The sequence below is a fragment of the Gobio gobio genome (genome assembly GCF_949357685.1).
Source record: "Gobio gobio genome assembly, chromosome: 23".
Classification (NCBI taxonomy): Eukaryota; Metazoa; Chordata; class Actinopteri; order Cypriniformes; family Gobionidae; genus Gobio; species Gobio gobio.
Window position 1 is genome coordinate 4,687,895 of NC_137119.1, and position 25,875 is coordinate 4,713,769.

At 38.3% G+C, this 25,875-nt stretch overlaps 1 protein-coding gene across 1 annotated transcript in view; it reads right to left on the bottom strand.

Moving 5' to 3' along the window:
* pard3aa (par-3 family cell polarity regulator alpha, a) overlaps positions 1–25,875 on the bottom strand; it is a 753,733-nt gene that overhangs the window by 636,607 nt on the left and 91,251 nt on the right. The window contains exon 2 of the mRNA XM_079805963.1: positions 8,765–8,866. Within this exon, the coding sequence (XP_079662089.1) occupies positions 8,765–8,866 (102 nt within the window). The remainder of the gene's footprint in view (positions 1–8,764; positions 8,867–25,875) is intronic.

Below are 25,875 nucleotides of genomic sequence, written 5' to 3' on the forward strand. Positions count from 1 at the left end.
CTATTTCGCTTCAAAAACTCGATTTATACGTGCGTCCAATTCACTGTGGATGCGCGAATGGATTCAAAATGTTCAAGCGTCAAACTAGACGCGGTAGACGCGATTTTGACGCTCTATTCGCGTTTGGTGTGAACGCAGCGTCAGGATCAAGGATTTGATGCGATCGACCCGGGTTCAAAACCGCCTTTTGCAGAGCTCGCTCTTCTCCCTTTTCCCATCACATAACACATCGGAAAGCCATTTACTTTCAATAAAAATAAAGAAAATGCTCTAAAAGTGGAAATAAAGTGCCTAAAGAAATGTTTAATAATAATAAAAGCATTTATTGGGTTTAGGGGTCGTGTAAGGAGGGCTTTATTATCCCATTAAGGCGGCATCCATTTAATAATTTTTATAAATATAATAATATTTTACACTCTGTTATTATTGCATCCTGTTAAAGTACAACAATATTGAGGTGCAAATAGTATGTATCTGTCAAAAAGTTTAAATACCATCTAATTACTATTTATATTGCAAAGAACTGCTACTTTTACATGGTGTGAATAGAATATATAACCATTTTCACTCAGTATGCTGTATCATTTAGTAAATAGCAACTACAGCTATTTGCACTTAGTGTAAATATCATCTATCGCTAAGAAAATGTGTTATTTGCACTTGGTGTAAATAGCATCTATCACTATTTGCCATGTGCAAATAGTCGCTGCCTAAATATTATCTTACATCTTTAAGTCCGATAAGACATTTTGGTTAGACACAGATATTTATATGCATTTTATGTAAGTAATCCTGACTGTTTTACAATGCAAGCCATCAGAATTTCATCTTTTGTCCATATAAATATGAGCAACTGCACAAAATGCCATATTTTAGCTCGGTTTGACCCTCTAAATACATACAATATAAACTGAGATGTTTTTCCTCCATATTCTCGCTGATGCATAAAATATGAAACATGCATACTTTTTTTGTCTACAAATTCAATAAACTGCTCCATTTCAAAAGATTTAAATTTTTGGACTATTGTTTCATATGTCAGGCTTTAGACATTACAGATGAATTTAATTGAGCATTTAAGTGAACGCCCAAAGCATCAGTAAAACATTTAGATCAAAGAGCCTTTCTGTGTATTTGTGTCAGCATCGTAATGCTGGAAATGGAGTAATATTGGCTGCAAAACGATGAAAAAAATGAACGCATTAAGTGTTAATTCAACCACACAAGGCCAAGTATATAAAATAAGCCCTGAACATCTGACAGACACACACAAGGACGCAAAGCTACTTAAGTGTGCATAGCATACAGTAGAAAATATTCAAATCTAATCCTCAGTCATGAGAAATGCATGACGGCATGTGCACAGAAGCAGCGAGTGGAACAATCTAGAAGAGTACAGGAGAGAAATCTCAGATGTAAACACAGAAAGAGAGATGATGCATTGGCAATATTCAAGAATGTAATGCATGGCGCAGTGAAATCTGTGAGTGTGAAGAGGGTAAAACGGCTCTCAGAGATGTTACCATGGCACCCGGCGGATAAAAAGCTCAACCCTCCCAAGATGAGCACCAGCTCTCAAGACACACACACTTGACTTTACGCTTTCCTGCATCTACAGCTGCTCTGCGGCAGATCACTGTGAATGAACCCGACAAAGAATGACAGCTCACCTGATTCGTGCCCACCCTACCATGTACCATGTCAATAACATTTTATATAAATATGGTTATCATTCAGTACCATATTCTTTTATATATACATTTATGCATTTGGCAGACGCTTTTATCCAAAGCGACTTACAGTGCACTTATTATCATCAACGCTACCATCATCCTTTTGGTTAACCGGAATACCTGCAACTACACAAACTTAGTGGCGGTCACATTGGAAGTCACCTAGCTAGGGACTATTTTCAGGCGCTGTGTAATATCACTGCACCGCTGCACTCACAGCTCTTTGATTATTACTCAGGAATGAGAGTATAGTTCCTGCCATATCGGTCTAGAAAATCACAACTTTTCATTTTACGTCGGCCTTAGTACACGATGTAATTACAGAAGAGTCGAGTTTTAAATAGGAAAAATATCAAAACTCTTTGGTCATTTTTGAGCGAGATGCTAACGGTCTAATCAGATTCAATGATCTATGCTAAGCTATGCTAAAAGTGCTACTCAACTGTTTAACTCTAGGGGAGACGGAAAATGAGACTATTTTAAAAAATAGTGGCGTGTTCCTTTAACGTTTGACATTTGATTTCATGTTTCAATACTAGCCCAAACACATAAACAAACACCCTTTGCATTGCACACGGCATATTCAGAAAAACATTTCATAGCACAAGACACGTTTTATGATCATTTTAAAACGTTAAAGGTGCACTATGTTACTTTTCCGTCTGCTTGAGGTCGCCTATTCAAAACAAGGGAGTAGTTTGGTGACGGCACGTTTGAGCGCAGAATCTTGGGACATGTGGTCTTCAGCTCACAGCCGGTGGGAAAGAATCGGGATAGGACTCGAGCAGAAATCATGTTGATGGTTAACGTTACTGTAGTCTGAAGCAGAAGCAGGACCGCCTCGCGAGCAGCGGGACTTTTATTATGTCACAGTCGCCTTGCGAGCATCGGGACTTTTATTATGCCACAGTCGCCTCGCGAACAGCGGGACTTTTATTATGCTTCAGTCGCCTCGCGAACAGCGGGACTTATTATGCCACAGTCGCCTCGTGAACAGCGGGACTTTTATTATGCCACAGTCGCCTCGTGAACAGCGGGACTTTTATTATGCCACAGTCGCCTTGCGAGCAGCGGGACTTTTATTATGCCACAGTCGCCTCGCGAACAGCGGGACTTTTATTATGCCACAGTCGCCTCGCGAACAGCGGGACTTATTATGTCCACTGTTGCCTCACGAGCAGCGGGACTTTTATTATGCCACAGTCGCCTTGCGAACAGCGGGACTTTTATTATGCCACAGTCGCCTCGCGAACAGCGGGACTTTTATGATGCCAGTCGCCTCGCGAACAGCGGGACTTTTATTATGCCACAGTCGCCTCGTGAACAGCGGGACTTTTATTATGACACAGTCGCCTCACGAGCAGCGGGACCTTTATTATGCCACAGTCGCCTCGCGAACAGCGGGACTTATTATGACACAGTCGCCTCGCGAACAGTAGGACCTTTATTATGACACAGTCGCCACTTCCGCTCCTCCGCTCATGAGTGTGAGGTAACGCAGCTCTGATGATCATATTAGACACATCTGAGTGTGTTTATGATGTGATGACGTTACTCTGTGCATTCTCTCGGCGGCTGCTATGACAAAATTATAAACAATTAAAAATAATTTTGTTTCTGCAAAATTAAACCGGAAACCGGGGGTAACGCAGATATGATGTCATCGACAGGCCACGCCCTCACACGTCCCGGTTCCTCGGTTAAAATAGCAATTTCTCACGATTTACAAACAGTTGGAAACATTTGGGATATTGTATTGTTCTCAACTGAACAAAATGTACAACACTGGCCTAGTGGTTTTTGGATATTTTACTGAAAAATTTTTACATAGTGCACCTTTAAATGTAAGTAGGCTAATACATACTCTAAATCCATTAAATCCAGGAACACTAAATAAACTATTTATGAAGTAGGCAAGTCGTATTTGTGGGAGCAGCCTGCATTTTGATGAGAAAATGACACCTCTGGCCATTGCGTTGGGTCGTTTTTTCCAGTCACAGATACTGCACGGACTACGTATCTTTCTCTGTCAATCGGCAGAAGTGATTCTACACCGGCTATACTGGGTTAACCCCATGCATTTCCAGTGTGGGGGAATGGAGTGTTTCCCCCATGCCGCCTCCGCCTCCACGCCACGCCCCCCAGCTATGACAAGACGCCGACCAAGTCTATAATGTTGTACAACATGCCTTATCTTTCTCAACTATTTTAGCAACTTAAGCTACATTCACCCCCTAATACTGCGTTCACACCAAACGCGAACAGAGCGCCAGGAGCGAGTGATTTCAATGTTAAGTCAATGGAAATGCGCGTTGACGTGTTTCACACAACGCAATTCCGTCTCATTCGCGCGTCCAGTTCGCGCGAATGGCGCAAATTGGCCGCAAATTGAGCGTCTTGAGCGATACGTGCGTTATGCGCGAGTGGTGCTTTTTGTCCATTCACACGTTTGAAGCGAATTCGCGTCTGAAGCCTGAGTTGAAAAATGTGAACTTTGCCGTCAATTCGTTTTTAGGATATTTAAATATACATGTAGTGAAGATAATGGTGCGTTTGCTGGACCACATTTGTGCGCTATTAACGTTTAATATATATTTTTAATGAAAATGAATAGAGGCAGAGTGGTGTTTTAAGACATATTTCTCCTGGAGCGCCTTGAACGCGCATCTATTTCGCTTCAAACGCTCGCGCGTCCAATTCGCCACGGATGCGCGAATGGATTCAAAATGTTCACACGTCAAACTAGACGCGGTAGACGCGATTTTGACGCTCTATTCGTGATTGGTGTGAACGCAGCATAACAAATGAACCCCAATCATTCTAGAATGATTAATTATTTCCAAATAAAGCAATTCAATTCATATACTGCAGAAAAACTAAATCTCTCAAAAGGTAATTTTTTCCCAATATCGTGCAGCCCTAGTATTCAGCATTGTATAACACAGATCATGGGTTCATGACAATATCCTCTGCTCTCAATGACAAACACGTAGGTAAGACGTTAATGCTAATTAGCTTCATAGTATGGATTTGGCACAATGCAAGTGTAGCCAGAGTGTGCTGTTACTAATTGAGCTAGCATGGATTATCAATTGCGGTCGTGCTGAGAGGACGGTTATAAATCACTAGGAACAAAAGCTGCTGTAGGCAGTGAGATATCACCAGAGCCCAGCAGGAACGGACGGGCTAATTAGCTCGCTGGCTAAACACCATTTATAAGGGCTTGACAACATTAGCAGAGACGCTAATGAACAAACTACCATTATAAACACACCAGAGGGACTAATCTCTTGTGTGGAACTAGATTAGCCATTGTTCACAATGTGCTAGTCAGGGTCGAATGAGAGGAAACTTCCCAAATTCCATTGCTATGACAAAATCATGATGCTATTCCAGGATGATTCCTGGAGGAAAAAAAGATTTATTTAGCATGAGGTGGTCCGAAACGATGCCCGATGAGGTTAGTCACACAGAAAATTAGAGGAAGATGATTAGTGATGCAACCATTTTTTTTTTTACTGAAACTCCAAAACCGAAGATGTTTCAATTTAGCTGAAAACCAAAAGAATATTTCATAATCAGTTGTGTATAAACAAGGGGTGTAACGATACACATATTCGTACCGAACCGTTTTGGTACAGGATCAGGTGACCAGATTTCTGACATTTCCTATTTGAGTGGTCAAAATATCACAAAAAATTTTTAATTTGTTATTATCTATTAATTAAAAACGGGGACAATGTATTTTTGAATGTTTTTGTTGTTGTTGTCATTGTTGTTGTGGGCTCCCTATATTATTATTAACATTAATAATTATTATGATTTAGTTTGATTAGTACGATTTTTGATCTGGTTTTAATACAATTCACAGCACCCGCAAAAACAAAACCGTTAATATTAACCACTGTAAATCACAAGCCGTTCAAAACAATATTATAATGTGACTTAACAAAAACACATTACAAAAATAAAAACATAAATATGATATGATTAAAAAATAAATTAAATGATGAATAAAACTATTTAACAAATATAATTGTATTTAATACTTTCATTTTCACAAGTTTATACTGTATAAATTAAAAAAAAAATTTTTACTTTGAATGTTTTGTTACGTTTGTGCTTGAAAATAACTCTTATGTAATTATTTAGCATTTTAGGCTTATTTTAAGCATGTGTTTAAGTATGTGTATTCTGCACATGTATTTGTTGCAAGTGTAATTGTTTTTTGTTTTTTTATATTTATAGTTAAAATGTGTGGTAATTGCGTTGTGACTGCGAAACATGGGGACCAAACAATCCTGCAAAAAACATATTGGACCCGTTTGAATTTCGAGCTTGTTTATCATTAAAAGTCATGCATTATATATTCGTTTTTGGTTACACAATAAACTGTATTTAATTTCATTCCCTTTTAATTCATAGTCAGGAGCAAAGACCAGTATTTGACACATTATTCAATAAAGTATCAGGGTTATAATAGTTCACTAAAACCGTTTTAAAAATCTTCATTACTTGAAATTAAAAAAATGTTAACTGAAATAAAAAAAATAAACTTATTTGAAGCTTTAGCTGAACCTGATATGGCCTAATGACTAAAACAGAAATACAAAGTTATAAAAACTATATAGATGTTTTTAAAAAAACAAACAAAAAAGTGAATTGAGCTCTTTCGTGTATTTTTAATGTCAAAAACAAAATGATGTCAAAATGTCAGTTCATGTGACAGTCGGTTATGTAATGCTTAAATGCTTAATGTATTACAATTTAACTAAACTCATTAGATTTTAGGAGACTAAAACTAGACTAAAGCTAAAAACAATTCAGGTGACTAAAATATAAATGGGACTTTAGTCAAAAGACTATGACTAAAACTAAATCAAAATTTGCTGTCAAAATGAACACTGGGCAACTGTGGCTTTACCGAGCTCAACTGTTCCAGCCAAAACCAAAAATCCACTGAAATTTCAGTGCATCACTACCAATAAACAGTCAATGTTCCTGGCCATTCCCCAGCATGGTGAAATTAAACAGAAACACATGCAGATGCGATAACCACAGAAGTCCAGAAGCGAGGACGACCTGTGCCTTCTTACGGTCTCCCTCGGCTAAAGGGATCGGGAAACACATGTGGAATATCTGAAATCTGGTTTATCAGAAACACGGGCGATCTGCATTCAAAATACATGGCAGCCGTGCATCGAGAAACAACATGGAAAGGCCACGTTATCACTAACCCACTGCCTGTGAAATATATACTGTATATTATCTAATATCCATGTTTTGATTAGTATGTGAAACATGAAATAAGTATAGATGACTGCTTCACAGTACACTCTAAAAATGCTGGGTTAAAAACAACCCAAGTTGGGTTGAAAATGGACTAACCCAGCAATTGGGTTGTTTTAACCCAGAGAAAGGGTCGTTTTAATCTAGCGGTTGGGCTAAATGTTTGCTTAAAACAACCCAATTGCTGGGTTAGTCCATTTTCAACCCAACTTGGGTTATTTTTAACCCAGCACTTTTTAGAGTGTACTATTTCTTTTGAGATTGAGTTGCTAGTATTCTACAATGATTGATAATCGCTGATAATAACCATCTAAAATTACCCTCTAAAAATGCTGGGTTAAAAACAACCCATGTTGGGTTGAAAATGGACTAACCCAGCAATTGGGTTGTTTTAACCCAGTGAATGGGTCGTTTTAATCCAGCGGTTGGATTAAATGTTTGCTTAAAACAACCCAATTGCTGGATTAAAGCAACCCAAATGCTGGGTTAGTCCATTTTCAACCCAACTTGGGTTATTTTTAACCCAGCACTTTTTAGAGTGTACCATTTCTTTTGAGATTGAGTTGGTAGTATTCTACAATGATTGATAATCGCTGATAATAACCATCTAAAATTACACTCTAAAAAATGCTGGCTGGGTTAAAAACAAGCCAAGTTGGGTTGAAAATGGACTAACGCAGCAATTGGGTTGTTTTAACCCAGCGGTTGGGTTAAATGTTTGCTTAAAACAACCCAATTGCTGGGTTAGTCCATTTTCAACCCAACTTGGGTTATTTTTAACCCTGCATTTTTTAGAGTGTACTATTTCTTTTGAGATTGAGTTGCTAGTATTCTACAATGATTGATAATCGCTGATAATAACCATCTAAAACTACACTCTTAAAAATGCTGGGTTAAAAACAACCCAAGTTGGGTTGAAAATGGACTACCCCAGCAATTGGGTTGTTTTAACCCAGTGAATGGGTCATTTTAATCCAGCGGTTGGGTTAAATGTTTGCTTAAAACAACCCAATTGCTGGGTTAAAACAACCCAAATGCTGGGTTAGTCCATTTTCAACCCAACTTGGGTTATTTTTAACCCTGCATTTTTTAGAGTGTACTATTTCTTTTGAGATTGAGTTGCTAGTATTCTACAATGATTGATAATCGCTGATAATAACCATCTAAAATTACACTCTTAAAAATGCTGGGTTAAAAACAACCCATGTTGGGTTGAAAATGGACTAACCCAGCAATTGGGTTGTTTTAATCCAGCGGTTGGGTTAAATGTTTGCTTAAAACAACCCAATTGCTGGGTTAGTCCATTTTCAACCCAACTTGGGTTATTTTTAACCCAGCATTTTTTAGAGTGTAGCTTATTATAAACCCCAGCAATGCAAGAACTCATGTGTAATATTTTAAAATCATTTTTGATTAGATTTTTTTATGTCAAAACATAAATAGACATGCACACCAGTTGAGCATCTTTACATGCTGAGCGAAAGACATACTTGTTAGCTTAAACAGTTTATGAACCCGAAAAAAGGCATTTATACTGTATGACCGGGTTCAAATTATTCAAGTAAACACACTCAAGACCTCATTATGATTCAGTGACATCTCAGAAATAAGCATGAATATTCCGACTTTTAAATCCAGTTTTAAGTCAGAATGTCTTAATGGTTTCCAGCACATTCAAACAGGAAATGAGATCAGCGTCTCTCCTAAAACATCAGAATATATGAAGCCCAGTAATGGCATACCCTGTCTTTGTCATCGGCCACATCACAGAGCACGTCATCCAGGTCCAGAATGCCTCCGTCTCCATGCTCTAGCCGATGGACCTGTATCCAGTATCCTGGGTCCTGCGGGAGGAGAAGAGGACAGAGCCAGTCACTAACCCCACTCTCTCAAAACATCACAACCTGTCGTCAGTAAAAGGCAAATAACTTTAAACTTTATGCGAAAGAAAACTGTGAGAACAACCTGAGATGGAGATGGAGAAATATTCAGTTTAGCACTGAATGGGATTACAGGCTTATTTAACAATGCAAAATGAACTACAGATGATGTTTGTGGGTTATTAGAGAATCTGGTCATCAGCTTTAGTCTGAGGTAGAGACTGAGAGAAGGGAATGATGATCACATTAGCAGCATCACAGTCACTGTAATATGTGTGTGTGTTTGATCGTGTCCTGACTGAACTCGGCTCATCCGCTGTGATCTCAGAACTGGAGCTGGAGAGTCAGCTCAGCCTCCACAGATCCTGGAGGAGCTTCAAAGTGAACACATGATGAAGATCAAACTGGGAGAAACAGCGGAGGAATACAAGACTACACCAACCCACTGCTGACTGCCAGTGTGTAGAGCATTCTATCTATCTATCTATCCATCCATCCATCCATCCATCCAGACCCACCCACCCACCCACCCACCCATCCATCCATCCAGAACCACCCACCCACCCACCCACCCACCCATCCATCCATCCAGACCCAAATCCATCCATCCATCCAGACCCACCCACCCACCCACCCATCCATCCACCCACCCACCCACCCATCCATCCATCCAGACCCAAATCCATCCATCCATCCAGACCCACCCACCCACCCACCCATCCATCCATCCATCCATCCATCCATCCATCCATTCATGCATCTATCCATCTATCCATCCATCTATCCATCCATCCATTCATCTATTCATGTATCTATCCGTCCATCCATCTATCCATCTATCTTTTTATCCGTAATCTAAAAAAATTTAGCCACCATATCGGTATCGGCTGATGTATGTTAATTTTAATGTTATCGTTATTGGCCATATAAGAAAATTTGGCCGATATATTAAAGCCGATAATGTATTATTTCCATGAGCTGAGACTCTTCAGATGCAAACTGTTCACCCTGATGGTTTTGAATCGCTTGAAATATGATTATAAATCACTTAATATTCACTACACTAATCACTACATAATATTATAATAAGAACATCATAATTGTGTGTTTGGGTCATGGCTTTTAACGGTGAGACTTTTGTTTTTGTAATCAGGCTCAAAAATTATATACAAATTTGTATTTAGATTTATCGGCTCATATATCGGTTATCCGCTTTCAAATTTAAAGTATTATCGGTATCGGCCAAAAGTTATATATATGATATATGATATGTGCACAACAAGAACAGACACATGTTATTAAGAAAGCAAATAAACAGATCAATTTTCATGTAAAAGTCATTTTTAAATAGTGACAACAAGCATGCACAGTTAAATATCCAATATTATACATCCAATACCCATATATCGATATTAATAAATTAAATATAAATATCTAATATCAATGAATAACCAATAAGGTACCAATATATTGTGCATCCCTACTCATATTTTCCCCTCTTAGTATTTCTCCTAAAGAACGAGAACGATATGAAAACATTGATTTGCAAGCATAAAAAAAACCATGAAGCTAATTCAAATGAGTTGTCTGACATAATTATAGCAATTATATATGAATGAGTCAACCTAATACGTCACCAACCACAAAATAATTCAGCCGAATAATAGCCTATGTCACAATCCAATAAACAGAAATGTGAACCCGTTCAGAAGGAACAATGTCAACAAGTTCATCCAAGTTTTAGCAGTTAATCTGGAAGACATTTTCTGGCCACAAACCCAGAACAAGACTCAGCAAATATTTGAACAAATTCGCTGCTGAGACGACATGCCCCGCTGGCCAGCGCTTCATCTCCCTCGTTCACGAAGCCCTTAAAACACAGCCACTAACATGCAGACTTCAGATCAAATGGACCCGATAATCACCAAAAGATGGATGGAAATGGAGATGAAATGAGAGGGAAAGGTTGTTCTCCTGTTTGGAGGGACGTCTGTGCAGTCATCATTGATGAAGGAGGGATAGCCCAGGCCTCTTATGCGTGATTTAAGAAGGAGAAAAGACGACATTGTCCCTCCATGGTGTGAGGAATTAAATATTAAAGCATGAAGGGCAAAGGAAAGATAAATGAAGCAGGAAAGAGAGAGAGAGAGACACATCTGGAAACCTAAAACATGACGACATGTTCACTATGCATCCAAAACTACACAATAACATGTTGACATAGTACAACGCATTTAAGTAATGCATTTACAAGTAACAATATCGTTTTTTGTTTATTTAGCTTAACTAGTAGAACATTGCACAAACAAAACAATGCCGTGGGTTTTGGTTTGGTGTGCCGATAAAACACACACCTTGAAGTTACTTGGATAAAAGTTTCTGCCTAGTGAATAAAATGAGATGCTTAAAAACAGCTCTCCTGAACTTCAGAACGCTTTTGCTCAAACTGTTCAACTTGATTCTGAGTTCAGGTGTTTTTCAAGAGGTCTGGAACACAGGGCTCATCTCTCCCATCTTTAAAAGTGGAGACAAAACAGATCCTAATAACTACAGAGGAATCTGTGTAACCAGCAATTTGGGAAAAGTATTTTGGTCTATCATCAACTCTAGGATTTCATCTTCCTTAAAGCAGCACAATGTCATCAGCAAATCTCAAATTGGCTTTCTCCCCAAACATCGAAACACTGATCATATCCACACACAACACGCATTAATCAGAGGTGGACAGTAACTAAGTACATTTACTTGAGTACTGTACTTAAGTACACTTTTTGGGTATCTGAACTTTCTGTTTCTGGAAACTTATGACTTTTACTTCACTACATTTGAAAGACAATTATCGTACTTTTTACTCCACTACATTTCTATCAAGGCCCTCAAAGTAGAAAGTCGTAGCCGCTTTGAAAGTCAGTGGATGATTCGTTTTCTTCTTTAAAACGGGATTTGTTTTTTTTTGCAGACAGCCTATCAGTAATCACTCTTGTAGGATCACATGAAGTTCAAGTATTTTTTGAACACCAATCAATTGATGGCAAAATAGAAGGCAGCAGTTCCCAGACGCAGTGAGCGCAACCATGGCCATACTTAAAAGTTAAAATTCAGAAGGGAAGACGAGGATAAGTCTGAAAAAGTGCGACGACACAAAAGTGCACAGAAAGCTGCCTCTCAGACGCCAGACCACAAGTACTGAATTTTAGTCTTTTGAATCTACTAAAATCTTATTATAGTCAATTAAAACTAGACTAAAACTAAAACAATTCAGATGCCTAAAATGTTGTAGTCAAAATACTGACTAAAACTAAATCAAAATTAACACCGGTATGAAGTATGGTCGGTCAAATTATTTTTATAGATTTACCCGCCAAGTTGCCATAGCCTTGTGGATACAATGCTAACGCATAGCGTTCGACAATGATGTTAGTTAGCATGCAAAAACTACGTAGTTGGACTAACAATGTTAACTGAAGTCCTTTCAGAAACATGTTTTTACATAATTCTGTCAAATAAACACAATGTAGAAACTGGGTTGTAAATAAATTCTAGTATGATTTTGACTTTGATAAGAGCTTTGTAACTTTAAAACAAGTATTTAAATGAGGTATGCTAGCATGTCAGATGGAGCATGACGAGTATGAATGCACCATGATGGAACAGCGTGCATTCATACAACAATGCAACGATAATAAAATAATGCGTTTACTTTTACTTTTGATACTTAAGTACTTTTAAAAGCAAGTACTTCTGTACTTTTACTTAAGTAAAAATCTATCTTTACAACTTTCACTTGTAATGGAGTAATATTTAACCAATAGTACTTTTACTCAAGTAATGGAGTTGTGTACTTTGTCCACCTCTGGCATTAATAAACCAACATGTACACAAAAAGAAAGATGGAAAAATATGTGCTTGCTTCGTAGATTTCAGGAAGGCTTTTGATTTCATTTGGCATAAAGGATTGTTTTATGAAATCATTCAAAGTGGTATTGGGGGGGGGGGGGCATATGGCTTAATTAAAAACATGTATAAGAAAATTAAATGTGCAGTAAAAATTGGTCAACGAAGAACCAAATATTTTTCCCAACAGCGAGGGGTCAGACAGGGCTGCTACCTCAGCCCGACTCCATTTAACATTTATATTAATGAACTGGCAGATCGACTGGACCAATCAGAGAGTCCAGGACTACAACTGTTCGACACACAAGTCAAATATATACTGTATGCAGACGACTTACTAATTCTGTCTAAAACACCAGAAGGTCTCCAGAACAACCTAGACATCTTAACTAAATACTGCCAGGACTGAAGAAAAAAAAAACTAAGATCATGATATTTCAGAAGAAACCCAGACATCTGGTACATAAACATATTTACTGTAAACAACACCACAATTCAACACACTTTACATTATAATTATCTTGGTCTGGTTTTCAAACCGACTGGAAATTTCAAATTAGCAATTCAAACCTTACTTGCAAAAGCCTGCAGAGCCCTGCACGCCATACAAATGAAATTATTTAAAATAAACATCCCCATCAGAATCTGGACAAAGATCTTTGATAGTGTCATTCTGCCCATTGCGTTGTATTGAAGTGAGGTCTGGGGTCCAGCGAGTAACTACAGCCAGAAGGTCTGGGACAAACACCCTGTAGAAGGTCTCCATGTGGAGTTCTGTAGGAACATCCTCCACGTCCACAGAAACACACCAAACAACGCATGTAGGGCGGAGCTAGGCCGACTTCCCCTTAATCCAACCATTCAAAAAAGAGCCTTGAAGTTCTGGATCCACCTACACTCAAGTTTTGAAGATGATCTTCATTTTAAAGCACTAAAAACACAGAAAAGTCATCTTTGTGTAATGGTGTCAGAACTGATGAACAAAGCATATACCACTGCTCCATGCAGATTAATAATATTATTAATATATGTATATATAAATATATATGTGATTGTTTTTTATGTATGTTTTTGTTTTGCTTTGTGAAATGCTTTGGCAATATGTACATATGTTTGGCATGCCAATATGAATTGATTTGAATTGAATATACATGCGTTACAGTTAGCATGCATTTAGTATCATACACTCATGTCCCAAGAGAGGTCGCCACACCAGAGACATGAGGATAATAATAATAATAATAATGTGTTACAATAACGGTGTTACAAGTAACTTTAACTTTAATACTGGTAGACAATTGCACCACTAATGCCAATGGCATGGGTTTGATACCCAGAAACATGCTGTTAAAATGCCTCTTTCCTCTTTACTAAGAAGACATGTTAGAGTTCTTTAGAGATATAATGTTCCAGGAAGTCTGCTTGACCAATTACCAAAGAAGCATGTTCAAATTATTCAGGAAAATACGATTTTCTTATAAAAATGATAAAATGCTGTGTTGCAAAAATGAGGACACCCTTCTGAAAGTTACTAAATAAAACTAAATATTTTTTTCTGGTGTAAGTTTGATCAACAGGTAAGCATGTTGAACAAAAACATTTAAAGAGAAGTCATTTCTTGACCATTAAAAGTGTTTTATAGCTCACCGAATCATTCTCAGACTTACACAATTGAACCACTTGGGAGAGAACTGTCAGGAGACTTGTTTCTAAGCACAAAAGAGGACAGTGGTACAAGAGGATTACCAAATCATTGTGTTAGGTGTGAAAATATAGCAAAAGTAACAGAAATTCGAAAACAATGGACTTGTGACAAGGCCACTGAAATATTCAGGCCTTCATTGTAAGCTTTCATTTGGTGCTGAGTGATTTTTTTTGCTAGGCAAAGAGTAAGAGAAATTACAAGTGAGTGTCCCAGAGCCAGAAAAAGCTATGACAAGAGTGAGTGTTCATCTCACAGAGTAAGATACAGCCTGCAGACGTGACAGGCATGGCGGTCGTCCACACTGGAACTCCCAACTGTAGCCAAAGCACAATATAGACAACATTTACAAAATATAGACTTCTGGGAATCCATACTCTGGTCTCATGAGAGCAAAGCCCAATCTCATTTCTACACCTTAGCCCTTCCCTTTCCCCAACCCCTTCATTTTGCGCGTTCACATTAGGGCTGTCACTTTTTATTCGATTTTCGAATATGCATTCGAACATGACGTGAAATATCACTAATCGAACTATAAATAAACTATCCGGTTTTTAAAGTGCCATGTAGCGCATTTTTTACAGTCTATGATTAGACCGTTAGTTTTTTATTGTTTACCATCTATCCAATAGAGGGCGCTCTAAACGTATTGTAGCGTAGGCCCATGACCAAATCAAATGAATAATAGTCAAGTCAAGTCAAGTCAAGTCAACTTTATTTATATAGCGCTTTTAACAATGTAGATTGTTTCAAAGCAGCTTTACAGTGTTAAACAGGAAAATAATGCAGCATAATTTTATTCAGCTGTATAGCCATTCTTGAAAAATTTCAAGTATCATACAGTTACATTGTGGGCTTTAGATCAATAATTTGATCAGTAATTTAGTTTAAATGGTTAATTTAGTTTATTATTTAGATGTATTTCGATGTTTAGTTGAAAAATTTAGTGTCCCCAACTGAGCACGCCAAGCCAGAGGCAACAGTGGCAAGGAAACCAAAACCCCATTAGGTGACCTAATGGAGAAAAATAAACCTTGGGAGAAACCAGGCTCAGTCGGGGTGCCAGTTCTCCTCTGGCCAATTAACAAACAGCGTATTATTATTATTATTCTGGCAGTTTTACAGCTCGGAGGTCATAATAGATCAGAATATTCGAGGGACCGGGGGCAACATGCTGGAGACGGGTTTATTGAGGATGATGTTGATTAAATAATTATTAAAGTGCAATATTCGAATGATCGGAGGCAACACGCAGGAGACGGGTTTATTGAGATGCCGTGTCGATGAGGCAGTTTCAGGGGGAGTCTAATCACGGTCTCCCAGACACTTCGGGGTCATGTGTTGGTCTTCTCTGGGCGCAGGTCCACCATCTGATCTGGATACGGCCCGGATCCGGCTGACTGCAGTAAACCTCGGGATAAAACAGAGAGACTAACATTAGCGTAGATGCCATTCTTCTGATGATGTAACGAGTACATCAGGTGTTATGGGAAGTGTTCCCGGTTCCGGCTGACCTAGTTAATGCAGCCTAACAATCATTTCATTGAAAAAGTGTTTTATGTGTATGCCACAGTAAAGAGATGTGTTTTTAGTCTAGATTTAAACTGACAGAGTGTGTCTGCTTCCCGAACAATGTTAGGAAGACTGTTCCAGAGTTTAGGTGCTAAATAGGAAAACGATCGACCGCCTGCAGTTGATTTGGATATTCTCGGTATGATCAACTGGCCAGAATTTTGAGACCGCAGTAGACGTGATGGAGTATAATATGTTAAGAGCTCGCTCAAGTATTGGGGAGCTAAACCATTTAGTGCTTTGTAAGTAATAAGTAAGATTTTAAAATTTATGCGATGTTTAATAGGCAGCCAGTGCAGTGTTGACAGAACTGGGCTAATATGGTCATACTTCCTGGTTCTAGTAAGAACTCGAGCTGCTGCGTTTTGGACCAGCTGGAGTTTATTTATTAAGCGAGCAGGGCAACCACCCAGTAGAGCATTACAATAATCTAACCTTGAGGTCATGAACGCATGAACTAACTGTTCAGCATTTTGCATTGAGAGCATGTGCCGTAATTTAGATATATTTTTAAGATGGTAGAAAGCAGTTTTACAGATGCTAGAAACGTGGCTTTCAAACGAAAGATTGGTATCAAAGAGCACACCCAGGTTCCTCACTGACGACGAGGACTTGACAGAACAGCCATCAAGTGTTAGACAGTATTCTAGGTTACTACTTGTGGAGCTTTTTTGTCCAATAATTAAAAATTCAGTTTTTTCTGAATTGAGTTGCAGGAAATTACCAGTCATCCAATGTTTTATATCAGCTATGCATTCCGTTAATCTTGTGAATTGGTAAGTTTCTTTAGGGCGTGAAGAAATATAGAGCTGAGTATCGTCAGCATAACAATGAAAACTAACGCCATGCTTCCTAATGATATCTCCCAGTGGTAGCATGTACAGGGTGAAGAGTAGCGGTCCTAGCACTGAGCCTTGCGGTACTCCATACTGAACTTGCGATCGGTGTGACATATCTTCATTTACTACTACAAACTGATAACGGTCGCATAGGTATGATTTAAACCATGATAATGCAATTCCACTAATAATAGCCAGTCTGTTTTGAAAATGGAAGATCTCAGAACGGCCAGCCTGAGCGAACAATTACGACCCCAACCCATCTTAAAAGTAGTGTCTGGAAACATTTTGGGTTCCACACCGTAGATGGTAAAGTAACCGTTAAAGATAACCACTTCTCTCAACATTGACGCGCAAATACCTGTGTGTGCGGGGCACGTCTGTGCGCTCCGAACGAGTGTTCTCCACTGCAGGGAACATCGTCAATAAAAAGAGAGCAAACAATTTCTTTCTAGCAAACAATATAAATAAATGAATTAGGCCAGGCAATAGGCCGTACTCCTGCTGCTGTTTAAGTTGTCACGTTATTCTGATACAGTTTTTTTCCATGTAGCCTTATGTTGTGATTGGCTATGCATAGTGGCACTTCATATCGATTCAATTGATAACCTGCTGTTTCAAACAACAAGTTAACAATGTGTTTTTCCAGACAGGCTATGGCCTGAGTCCAGTTTATGACTGTCAGACTGTTCATTTGTGACTGAATCTCCGTTACGGTGTTGTTGTTGTCACATTGCTTGATATTTGATATCCGTTAAAATGATATTTTCTCAAAAATGACAGCCCTAGTTCACATGAAGGGGTAGGGGTGTCTCAATTCTCTTCTGGCTGGAGTGGTAGGGGTAAGGGGAAGGGCCAGAGAGCCCTTCAAATGAAGATTTTTCAGGACCACACTTCGAACGAAGGGGTATGAGGAGTTTCCCTCCACCGACTACCGTGCTGCTAGAATGGGATCGATCACTTGCGTGTTGCCTGCCTGCCAGTTTCTCCATAGCTTGCTAAACGCAAGTCATCCTTCATAACACAGTCAATATTTACATCACATATCGTCTCTAATCTCTTGCGTCTGATTTGGCGTATAACTTATGATAGCAGCACCACAGTAGATAACGAAACCATATCCGTACCGGCCGGCTCGGATCAGCACAGAATGGAACGGCTAATAAACAAAGAGAACAGTTTGGCCTGATGGAAAAACGGCTTCACCAGTCTTGTATGTTCTGTATCATTCTGTATCGTCTTAGGAAACTCTGGCTCATACAAACTGAAAATGATGATGACGATAGCATTTCAGGATGGTGTGCGATCAGAGCACACAGAGCATTTAACCAATGTGTTATAATGAGGGTGTTACACGTAACGCTATTGCTTTTTAGTTCATGAGAACGTGTCACCACCGATGCCAATAACATGGGTTTAATCCCTGGGAAACATATGTGGTGATAAAACACACACCCTGAAGTCACTTTGAATAACAGTTGATTTGACTCTTTTAGTCATTGTACAAACAAACATACAACAAAATGATATACTTGCCAATGTATACCGTTAAAGTTAAAGAAAGAAAAGAAAATGAAGTGTATATTGTTTCAAACGAAGGCCATTTTGCACAAAAAGGAGAAAGTGCTTAATTGATAAATGAAATGCTCATGACATTATTGCACATGCATGGTTCTCGTATGTCAAGAATGTGTTGTAGTTGGGACGTGTGTTTTCAGTTCAAAGTTCAGTAAAATGACCGATATGATATTATGAGGAACAAAAGAACAACGGGCCTCAACTCTCCGGATGGTTTTGTGACAGGTGGCGTTTCACTGGGAAGTTTGTGAATGGAAAACTTGCTATATGTGACAAACTTCAAGCGCTCCGTTCTGAGAATGCAGAAGTAAAGCGCTACTTTCCTAATTGTTTTATTAGGCGTAACACAACATAATATAATGCTTTTACAAGTAACGTTCCTTTACACTGACACACACACACAGAACAAACATTTCTTTGTCCACCATGAACACATCTATTATCAGCCGCTCGCGTGTCCCAAGAGGAGGTCGCCGCACCAGAGACTCCATGATGGATGGAGATAACATTCCAGGATGGTGTGCGATCAGAGCAGACAGGGACGCCTTTGTCAACGCATCATTTATAACTCGATGAAGTAATGCAACCATGTCTGAATCACAACGCTGGACAAATCCAGGCTTCGACTAAACCAACTGGGAGCAGCCCAGACCTCATCCATCTCCATCCAGGGGAGGAAAGGGTGCATCAGAAGAAGAAGAAGAGAAACAATGTCCACAGCCAGCTGCAGAGCTTGTTCAAATATTGTTCTTTTCATTTATTCTTTCAGATGCTGATGAGCTTTAAGCAATCATAAGTTCAGAAGTCACCCGCAGACAGCCGCTCCATTGTCCAACCCGCAAACTTTTCCCGGGAGAACGGAAAGGAAGCGAATGACATAATGCTCAATGAAAGCATATTTGACTCGACAAAGGAGAGGATCTTTACAAATCGTTCCAGAACTAACCACAAGCTTTATCTTTGCAAAATCAAGGCGGTTGGGCGGCGTGTCATGACACTTTCCAATGGCTGTAAAGCACCTACTGTATCAAAGACCTATTTTGAGCCGCACACCCGAGGCGGGAGACATGCAAGAGAGACGCTTCAACCCAGTGAAAGTGTAAATATACCCTCCTGGTGTAAATATATGTTTTCTTTCATAACTGTATGTTTAGCGAGCTGGGAAAAAAGTCATAAAAATCTACAGTGGGCTCCAAAGGTTTGAGACGACATTGAAAATCTTGACTTGTTTTTTCCATGCATTTTTGAACATTAAGACAAAAATATATACGAATTTATAGGAATAAATATTTAAAAATACATTTTAATTAAATAGTAATTATATTATATTATATTTTTTATATATATATATATATATATATATATATATATATATATATATATATATATATATATATATACACACATAATCTTTTCTATTTATTGTTTATTTATAAATTACTATTTGGCATAGGGCTGCAACTAAATTATTTTTCGATTAATCAGAAAAAAACAAATTATTCCCCATCCTGCCCAATGCTGTCCTTCACACAAATGTGTGAAGTGCTATGAACACGTACATAGTGAACATATCAAACATTAACCATGGTTTTACAACGAATAAACAATAAATAAAAAGATTAAAAAAATAAAACGGGGTTATTGTAGTTATTCCAATTAACCAATTTTGACCACGTCTAAAAAGAAAACATGGTTTTACTATCTAAAAGAAGCATGGTTACTTTTTGTCAGAATATATCTGTGCTATACATTATGTGCAAAATAAATTATAAGCAAAAGGACAGTTTAAATCCCTACATTACAATGATATTAAAGAAACACAAAAACACAAGCAGTGTTAGCAGATAAGAGGAATGTTCTGCAGGATCACACACACACACACACACACACACACACACACACACACACACACACACACACACACACACACACACACACACACACACACACACACACGCATGCTATGGACACAGTAACTGTTACTGTCATTTTTTTATCCTGTAGAAACGTCTTACATCTATATTCAATCACACACTGTTATCCCTTTACAGTTGCTACTCTCATAAAATACTTGAATTACATGTTGACTTTTAAACCTAAATGTATCGTTCAACAGCAGATATTTCAGCTAAATTAATGTTTTTGCACTGAATATTAAAGGCCCCCTGAAATCAAAATGGAAGTTTTTTAGCTTTTAGTGTAATTATCTTAGCCTTAAGGTTATAAATAAGCTGGTGTGTTCCAAAACAATGACAAAATTCGCATTTATGAGATATAAGCATTCAAAACTTACAGTCTCTCACTTCCGTTAAAATGGATCCCAGATTTTGATGACATCAACGCAGACTTCATCTTCTCATCACAATCAAACGTCCAATCAAATGGCCTCTAGAATCTGAAGCCCCGCCCCCCAAACTATAAATAGACGCTGAAGCTGAGGCTGAAATCAGTCAGATGTTCACACATTTACTATTTTCTACATGGTGAACTGCATATATTCAGACAGTGTAAATATGCTTTCAATTGAGGCGAATTAAGTCTGGGTTTCACATTACTTTCACTCGAACCGCCACAGCACACACACGAGAGCGCATCATATGCCCAGACAACAAAACATATCGGACCCATTTAAACTCTGCACAGAACGCTGTATTTCAAAGAGATATGCAGGAGATTATGATGATAAACGGTTAGAGATTAGGAGGAAACTCTGGCTTTACCAAACAGAAAGGCTCTAGTCAAACTGTGATATTAACGAAACGCTATTGGCTGTTTCAAAAAAGGGGATGAGCTGCAGCTTGAGCTGTTTCAGGGGAAATTATTTCTAGAAGCTAAATTATTTCCCCTGAAGCTAAATTTCAGGGGAAACACATTGAATAATGCTGCGCGTTTCAAGGCACTTCAGTGGGTCTTGAATGGTCTCCCTCTCGACTGCGTTCTGTCTGTATGACGCAGGGCTCCAGACTGTGACCAAATGGTCGCATTTTGCGACTAAAATTTGAGAGTGTGCGACTGAATTTTACATCCAGTCGGACATGTGCGCCCAGTAAATTTGCCTGCTGTCGGTACTGGAGAAATTAAGAAAATACACTTACTATTTATAATTGATAGACGTTATATCTGGCAAATTCTATCTTTGCCAGCCGTTTCTATATGAGATAATATTAAACCATTTGTCCGTGATGCATTTTTGCTATTCGCAATCCAGAAGAGAGAAAGCGAGTGAGCTACAGCAAACACAACACCACAGTCTACTTGATGAGTGACGATGGCCAAGAGAACTAAACTAAAGTTAAATCTGCTTAAACTTTAGGGATGTGCTGTGATATTAATAGGGTTGGGAATCGTGAGAAATTTTCCGGTTCCGGTTCCGCCTAACGATTCCGGTTCCGAGTCCGGTTCATTAAAATTATTAAACGAGTAGTGGTAAAGGAAAAAGGCACAATACGCAACTCAAACAATCCATTTGGTGTTTATTACTTGCTCTAAAATTTATTTACAGGTTGGCAATGTCAAAAAAGTCCTGTACTGTACATATATTACAGTATTAATTAAGCCATTCTTGCAACACATTTTTTTTTCAAATGAACACCTCTGAAATTGTCTTATTACATTTTATCTCTCTGTCTCTGAATAAAACCAAGTTATAAATTATATTTATTAGTTATATTTATTAATTAGTTGTATATTAATTTAATAGTAATTCAGTTATTCAGTGAACTTGTAAATAATAAATTTGTAAAACTATAAATCTGGTAGGCTATAAGCCCTGTGGCACTCTGTGCTGTAGCAAATGTTTTGTCAAATTGCTAGTGCAGCCTCCTTTGCATGTTATTAACTTTTCACGCGTTACATTTTGCTTCATTATCATTCATTCTTTGGAAATGAATCCATACTTGTGACTTTCTCTTCGCCATACTGGTGGTCAATGAGAAAATATCTGACGCAAAACCGTAAATGTGTAGCGCGAGGGCTTTCAGTGCTGAACTGCTGCACTCCTGGAAGCGGCAGGCAACGTAATTAATATTCATGATGAGGTGAGCCAGGGTTGCCAGGTTTTCACAACAAAACCTGCACAATTGCTACTCAAAACTAGCCCAAAACAAGCCCAATCGCGTTTCAGGCTGGCTTCTCCGGTAAAATTTGCATTTCCGGGGCTAAATATCACATAATTGGGGTCGCTTCAACCCGCGGACATGAAACACAGCCCGCGTCAACAGTGTTTAAGTGGCCCAATGCAGCGCGAAAACCACAGACTTTGCAACACTGGCTGTCACTCGCTATTAAAGGATACGCTTCCAGCGCTTCGCACACACATTGCACCAAAACCGTTTTCGGAACCGAAACTTAGGAATTTTGCGCGGTTCTGGTATTTTTAAAAAATCAGTTTCGGTTCTGCATAAGAACCGGTTCTCGGTTCCGAACCCTAGATATTAATTTAAAAAAAATTTCGATTTCGGCTTCCAAGAATTATAAAAAGATGATATGAGGTAAAAACTATTCCTATAGCCGTGTTCCGTCGAGCGCGACATCCTTCCCTTTAGAGGTCTGCGCGGGACTGTTTTTTAAATCCCGCTCCCGCTGGGGCTATATTCCGCACCCACCTGTTCCCGCTATATATACACTCTTTGTTCACCCACTGTACGCTTAGAATAATTTTCTTCCTGACCCGTCCATCCCGCTAAATTTAGATCTCGTTTCCAGAATTTCACATTTAAATTTCCACGGAGAAAATAAAAATGTAGTCTGTACAAAAATTGTATTTATTATTTTATTCGCCTTGTCAAGATAAAAAATTGAACATTTTGCTGCCAACAGTAGGGGGAAAAAATTAAAAAAATTGAAGCCTATTTGTTATTTTTATTCGTATTGTCAAAATACTAAATTTGTAACATTTAGCTGTCAACACAGGAAAAGTGTCAGAGAAAGAAAAAAAATACGTCATTCATTACAAGCAAAATATGTTTCCAACTTCAAGCCGGCTTATGTGTGTGTGTGCTGCGAAATGGACCGACTTTCACTTTATATTTTAGGCTTTTTGTGCGCGTCTAAACCATCAAATAAACAACAAATAGCCTTATAAATCCATGTTAATCATGTTCTTAATTATGTTTTTTTTGTTCATTAAAAAAATATTTATACAGTATAATAAAAAGAACCGATAAGAACACCGTTAAAGTACCGGATCGATAAGCAGTATTGGCAAGAGTAGTAATACCGTTAAAACCTTACGATCCCTATTAGTAATAAAGTGGAAATTAGTAGATTTGGTTAGCATGTTGATTTACGGTGTGCGCCCCTAAATTTTCTGGTTGTGCCCCTAAAATTTTCAGTTGGGGGCCATTGTGTTCCTAGTGAAAAAAGTTAGTCTGGAGCACTGATGACGCGCATGCGCACGCTTTAATTTAGTTTAAACATTGTCAGGACGCGCTTTCATGCAAAAATGGAAATACTCGCTTGAATAAATAACATTTAAAAATAAGGATATAACCACTGTTCTCTGTATATCAGTGGATATAAGGGGACGCACACACATTTGTCAAAGCGTGTGACAGGGTATGCTAACCGCTAATGCATAATACAGAATCCTCATGTTTTGGGCGCTTGGATCATGTACCTTTCTTGCATCAGCTCACTCTGTCTTCACTCCATTATTTGTATGCATTTTGTCCATAGAAATGCGTTATTCAGTGCTGTTGGCGCGACTGGTGGAAAGTTGGTGGCAGACCCGACTAATCGATAATGAGAATCGCCGTCGATGATTTTCATTATCAATTTGATCAACTACTTGTTGCTGCCCGACAAAATCTCTCAATTCAGCAATACATAATTAAATAACATACTACATTACAAAAATTGCCTCAGGTATCTCAGGTACTTGTGTATGTAGAGTAAAAGTGAATGTGCACAGTCAAGTACTTTGCTTTCCTGATGAGTCACATTACATCACTTCCTCCAGAGGCGATAACATCACTACAGACATGATCTCGGTTTACAATCTCTATAACACAAGTCTATAAACGGTGTACAAGAACACACTTGCTCCTGTTCTTTGAGAATGACGAGCACATTTGTACACCTGATTTTGCACCACTGATTTAAAAATGACTGATTTCTACTGAGGATCAGACATTTATCAGAAAGAGTTTACTGGGGCTCGTGAGCCAGTAAAATGTTCCTGTTAAATCATTTTCTGGTCATCTGTTGAAATCAGTCATTTTTAAATCAACCTTGAGTAATGAATTTAAAGGGGTAATGAATTGAGAAATCAACTTTCCTTTGAGCCTTTGGTATATAAAAGTCAATCGTGATATAAGAATATCCTTTTAAAAATATATTTTTTATCCTTTTATTCAGAGCTGAAAACGTCAAAGAAAAGCTTTTATTGACACCAGACCCAGAAAACAAGAGATCTCAGAATATGTCGACCACTGACATCATAGAACGCAGAAATGCCTCATTCGACCGATCCACGCAGGCACTAATGAGTAGAGGTCGACCGATTCATTGGTTTTGCCGATTAATCGGCACCGATAGTTGATTGGTGGAACAATCGGTTATCGGCAAAAATCCACACCGATAGTTTTTCCGTGATGCGTCCGTTGCTGGAGCGGCTGAGACGGATGTGCTGTTATTACACAGTTACGAGAGCTCTGAGAAGGGCCTGCTGGCATTATATAGCACAAGAGCGGCCTCTAGAGGCGAGAAAAAAAAGCAGTTAAATCAATGTGATAAAAAACACACGCAAGTCCGACCCAAATGTTGCATAAATAAAATTAGTGATGTGAGAAAGCAAACTGTATCGTCATGCTGCCGACAGAAACATAAACCAAGCAGAAGCACGTTCATTTTTTATTAGATAATCTCCTTCTAAAAAAGCAGACGGTTTGGATTTATATGAAATGGTAACACTGCAATAAGATTCCATTTGTAACATTAACTAAGGTTAACAAATGCTATGGAAGTATTGTTCATTGTTAGTATGTTAATTTAAACATTAAATTGAGTTAGAATTTTTATTTTATCTGGTAACCTTGGTTATGCACTATGAACTAACATGAATGATCAAGGTACAATATTGCTCAAATTAAATACTGTAAAAATGCATGCATAATGCATATAATTCATGTAAGCTAACACATCCTTGTTGCAAAGGGACTTGCATAGCGTTACCTATGATATGTACATGCATGTTTCTAGGTTATAGGTAAAGAAACAAATTTTACCTGTAATATTTTAATGTTTTAATTATTTTCTGAAGAATTTGTTCTGTTAGAACTTCTTATTTTAATATTCATATTTATGTTTTTAATTTAGCACATTTTCATGAATCAGTACGGTTTTTTATTTCTTGTTATAAAGTTCAGCACTGTTTTACTTATGTTTTT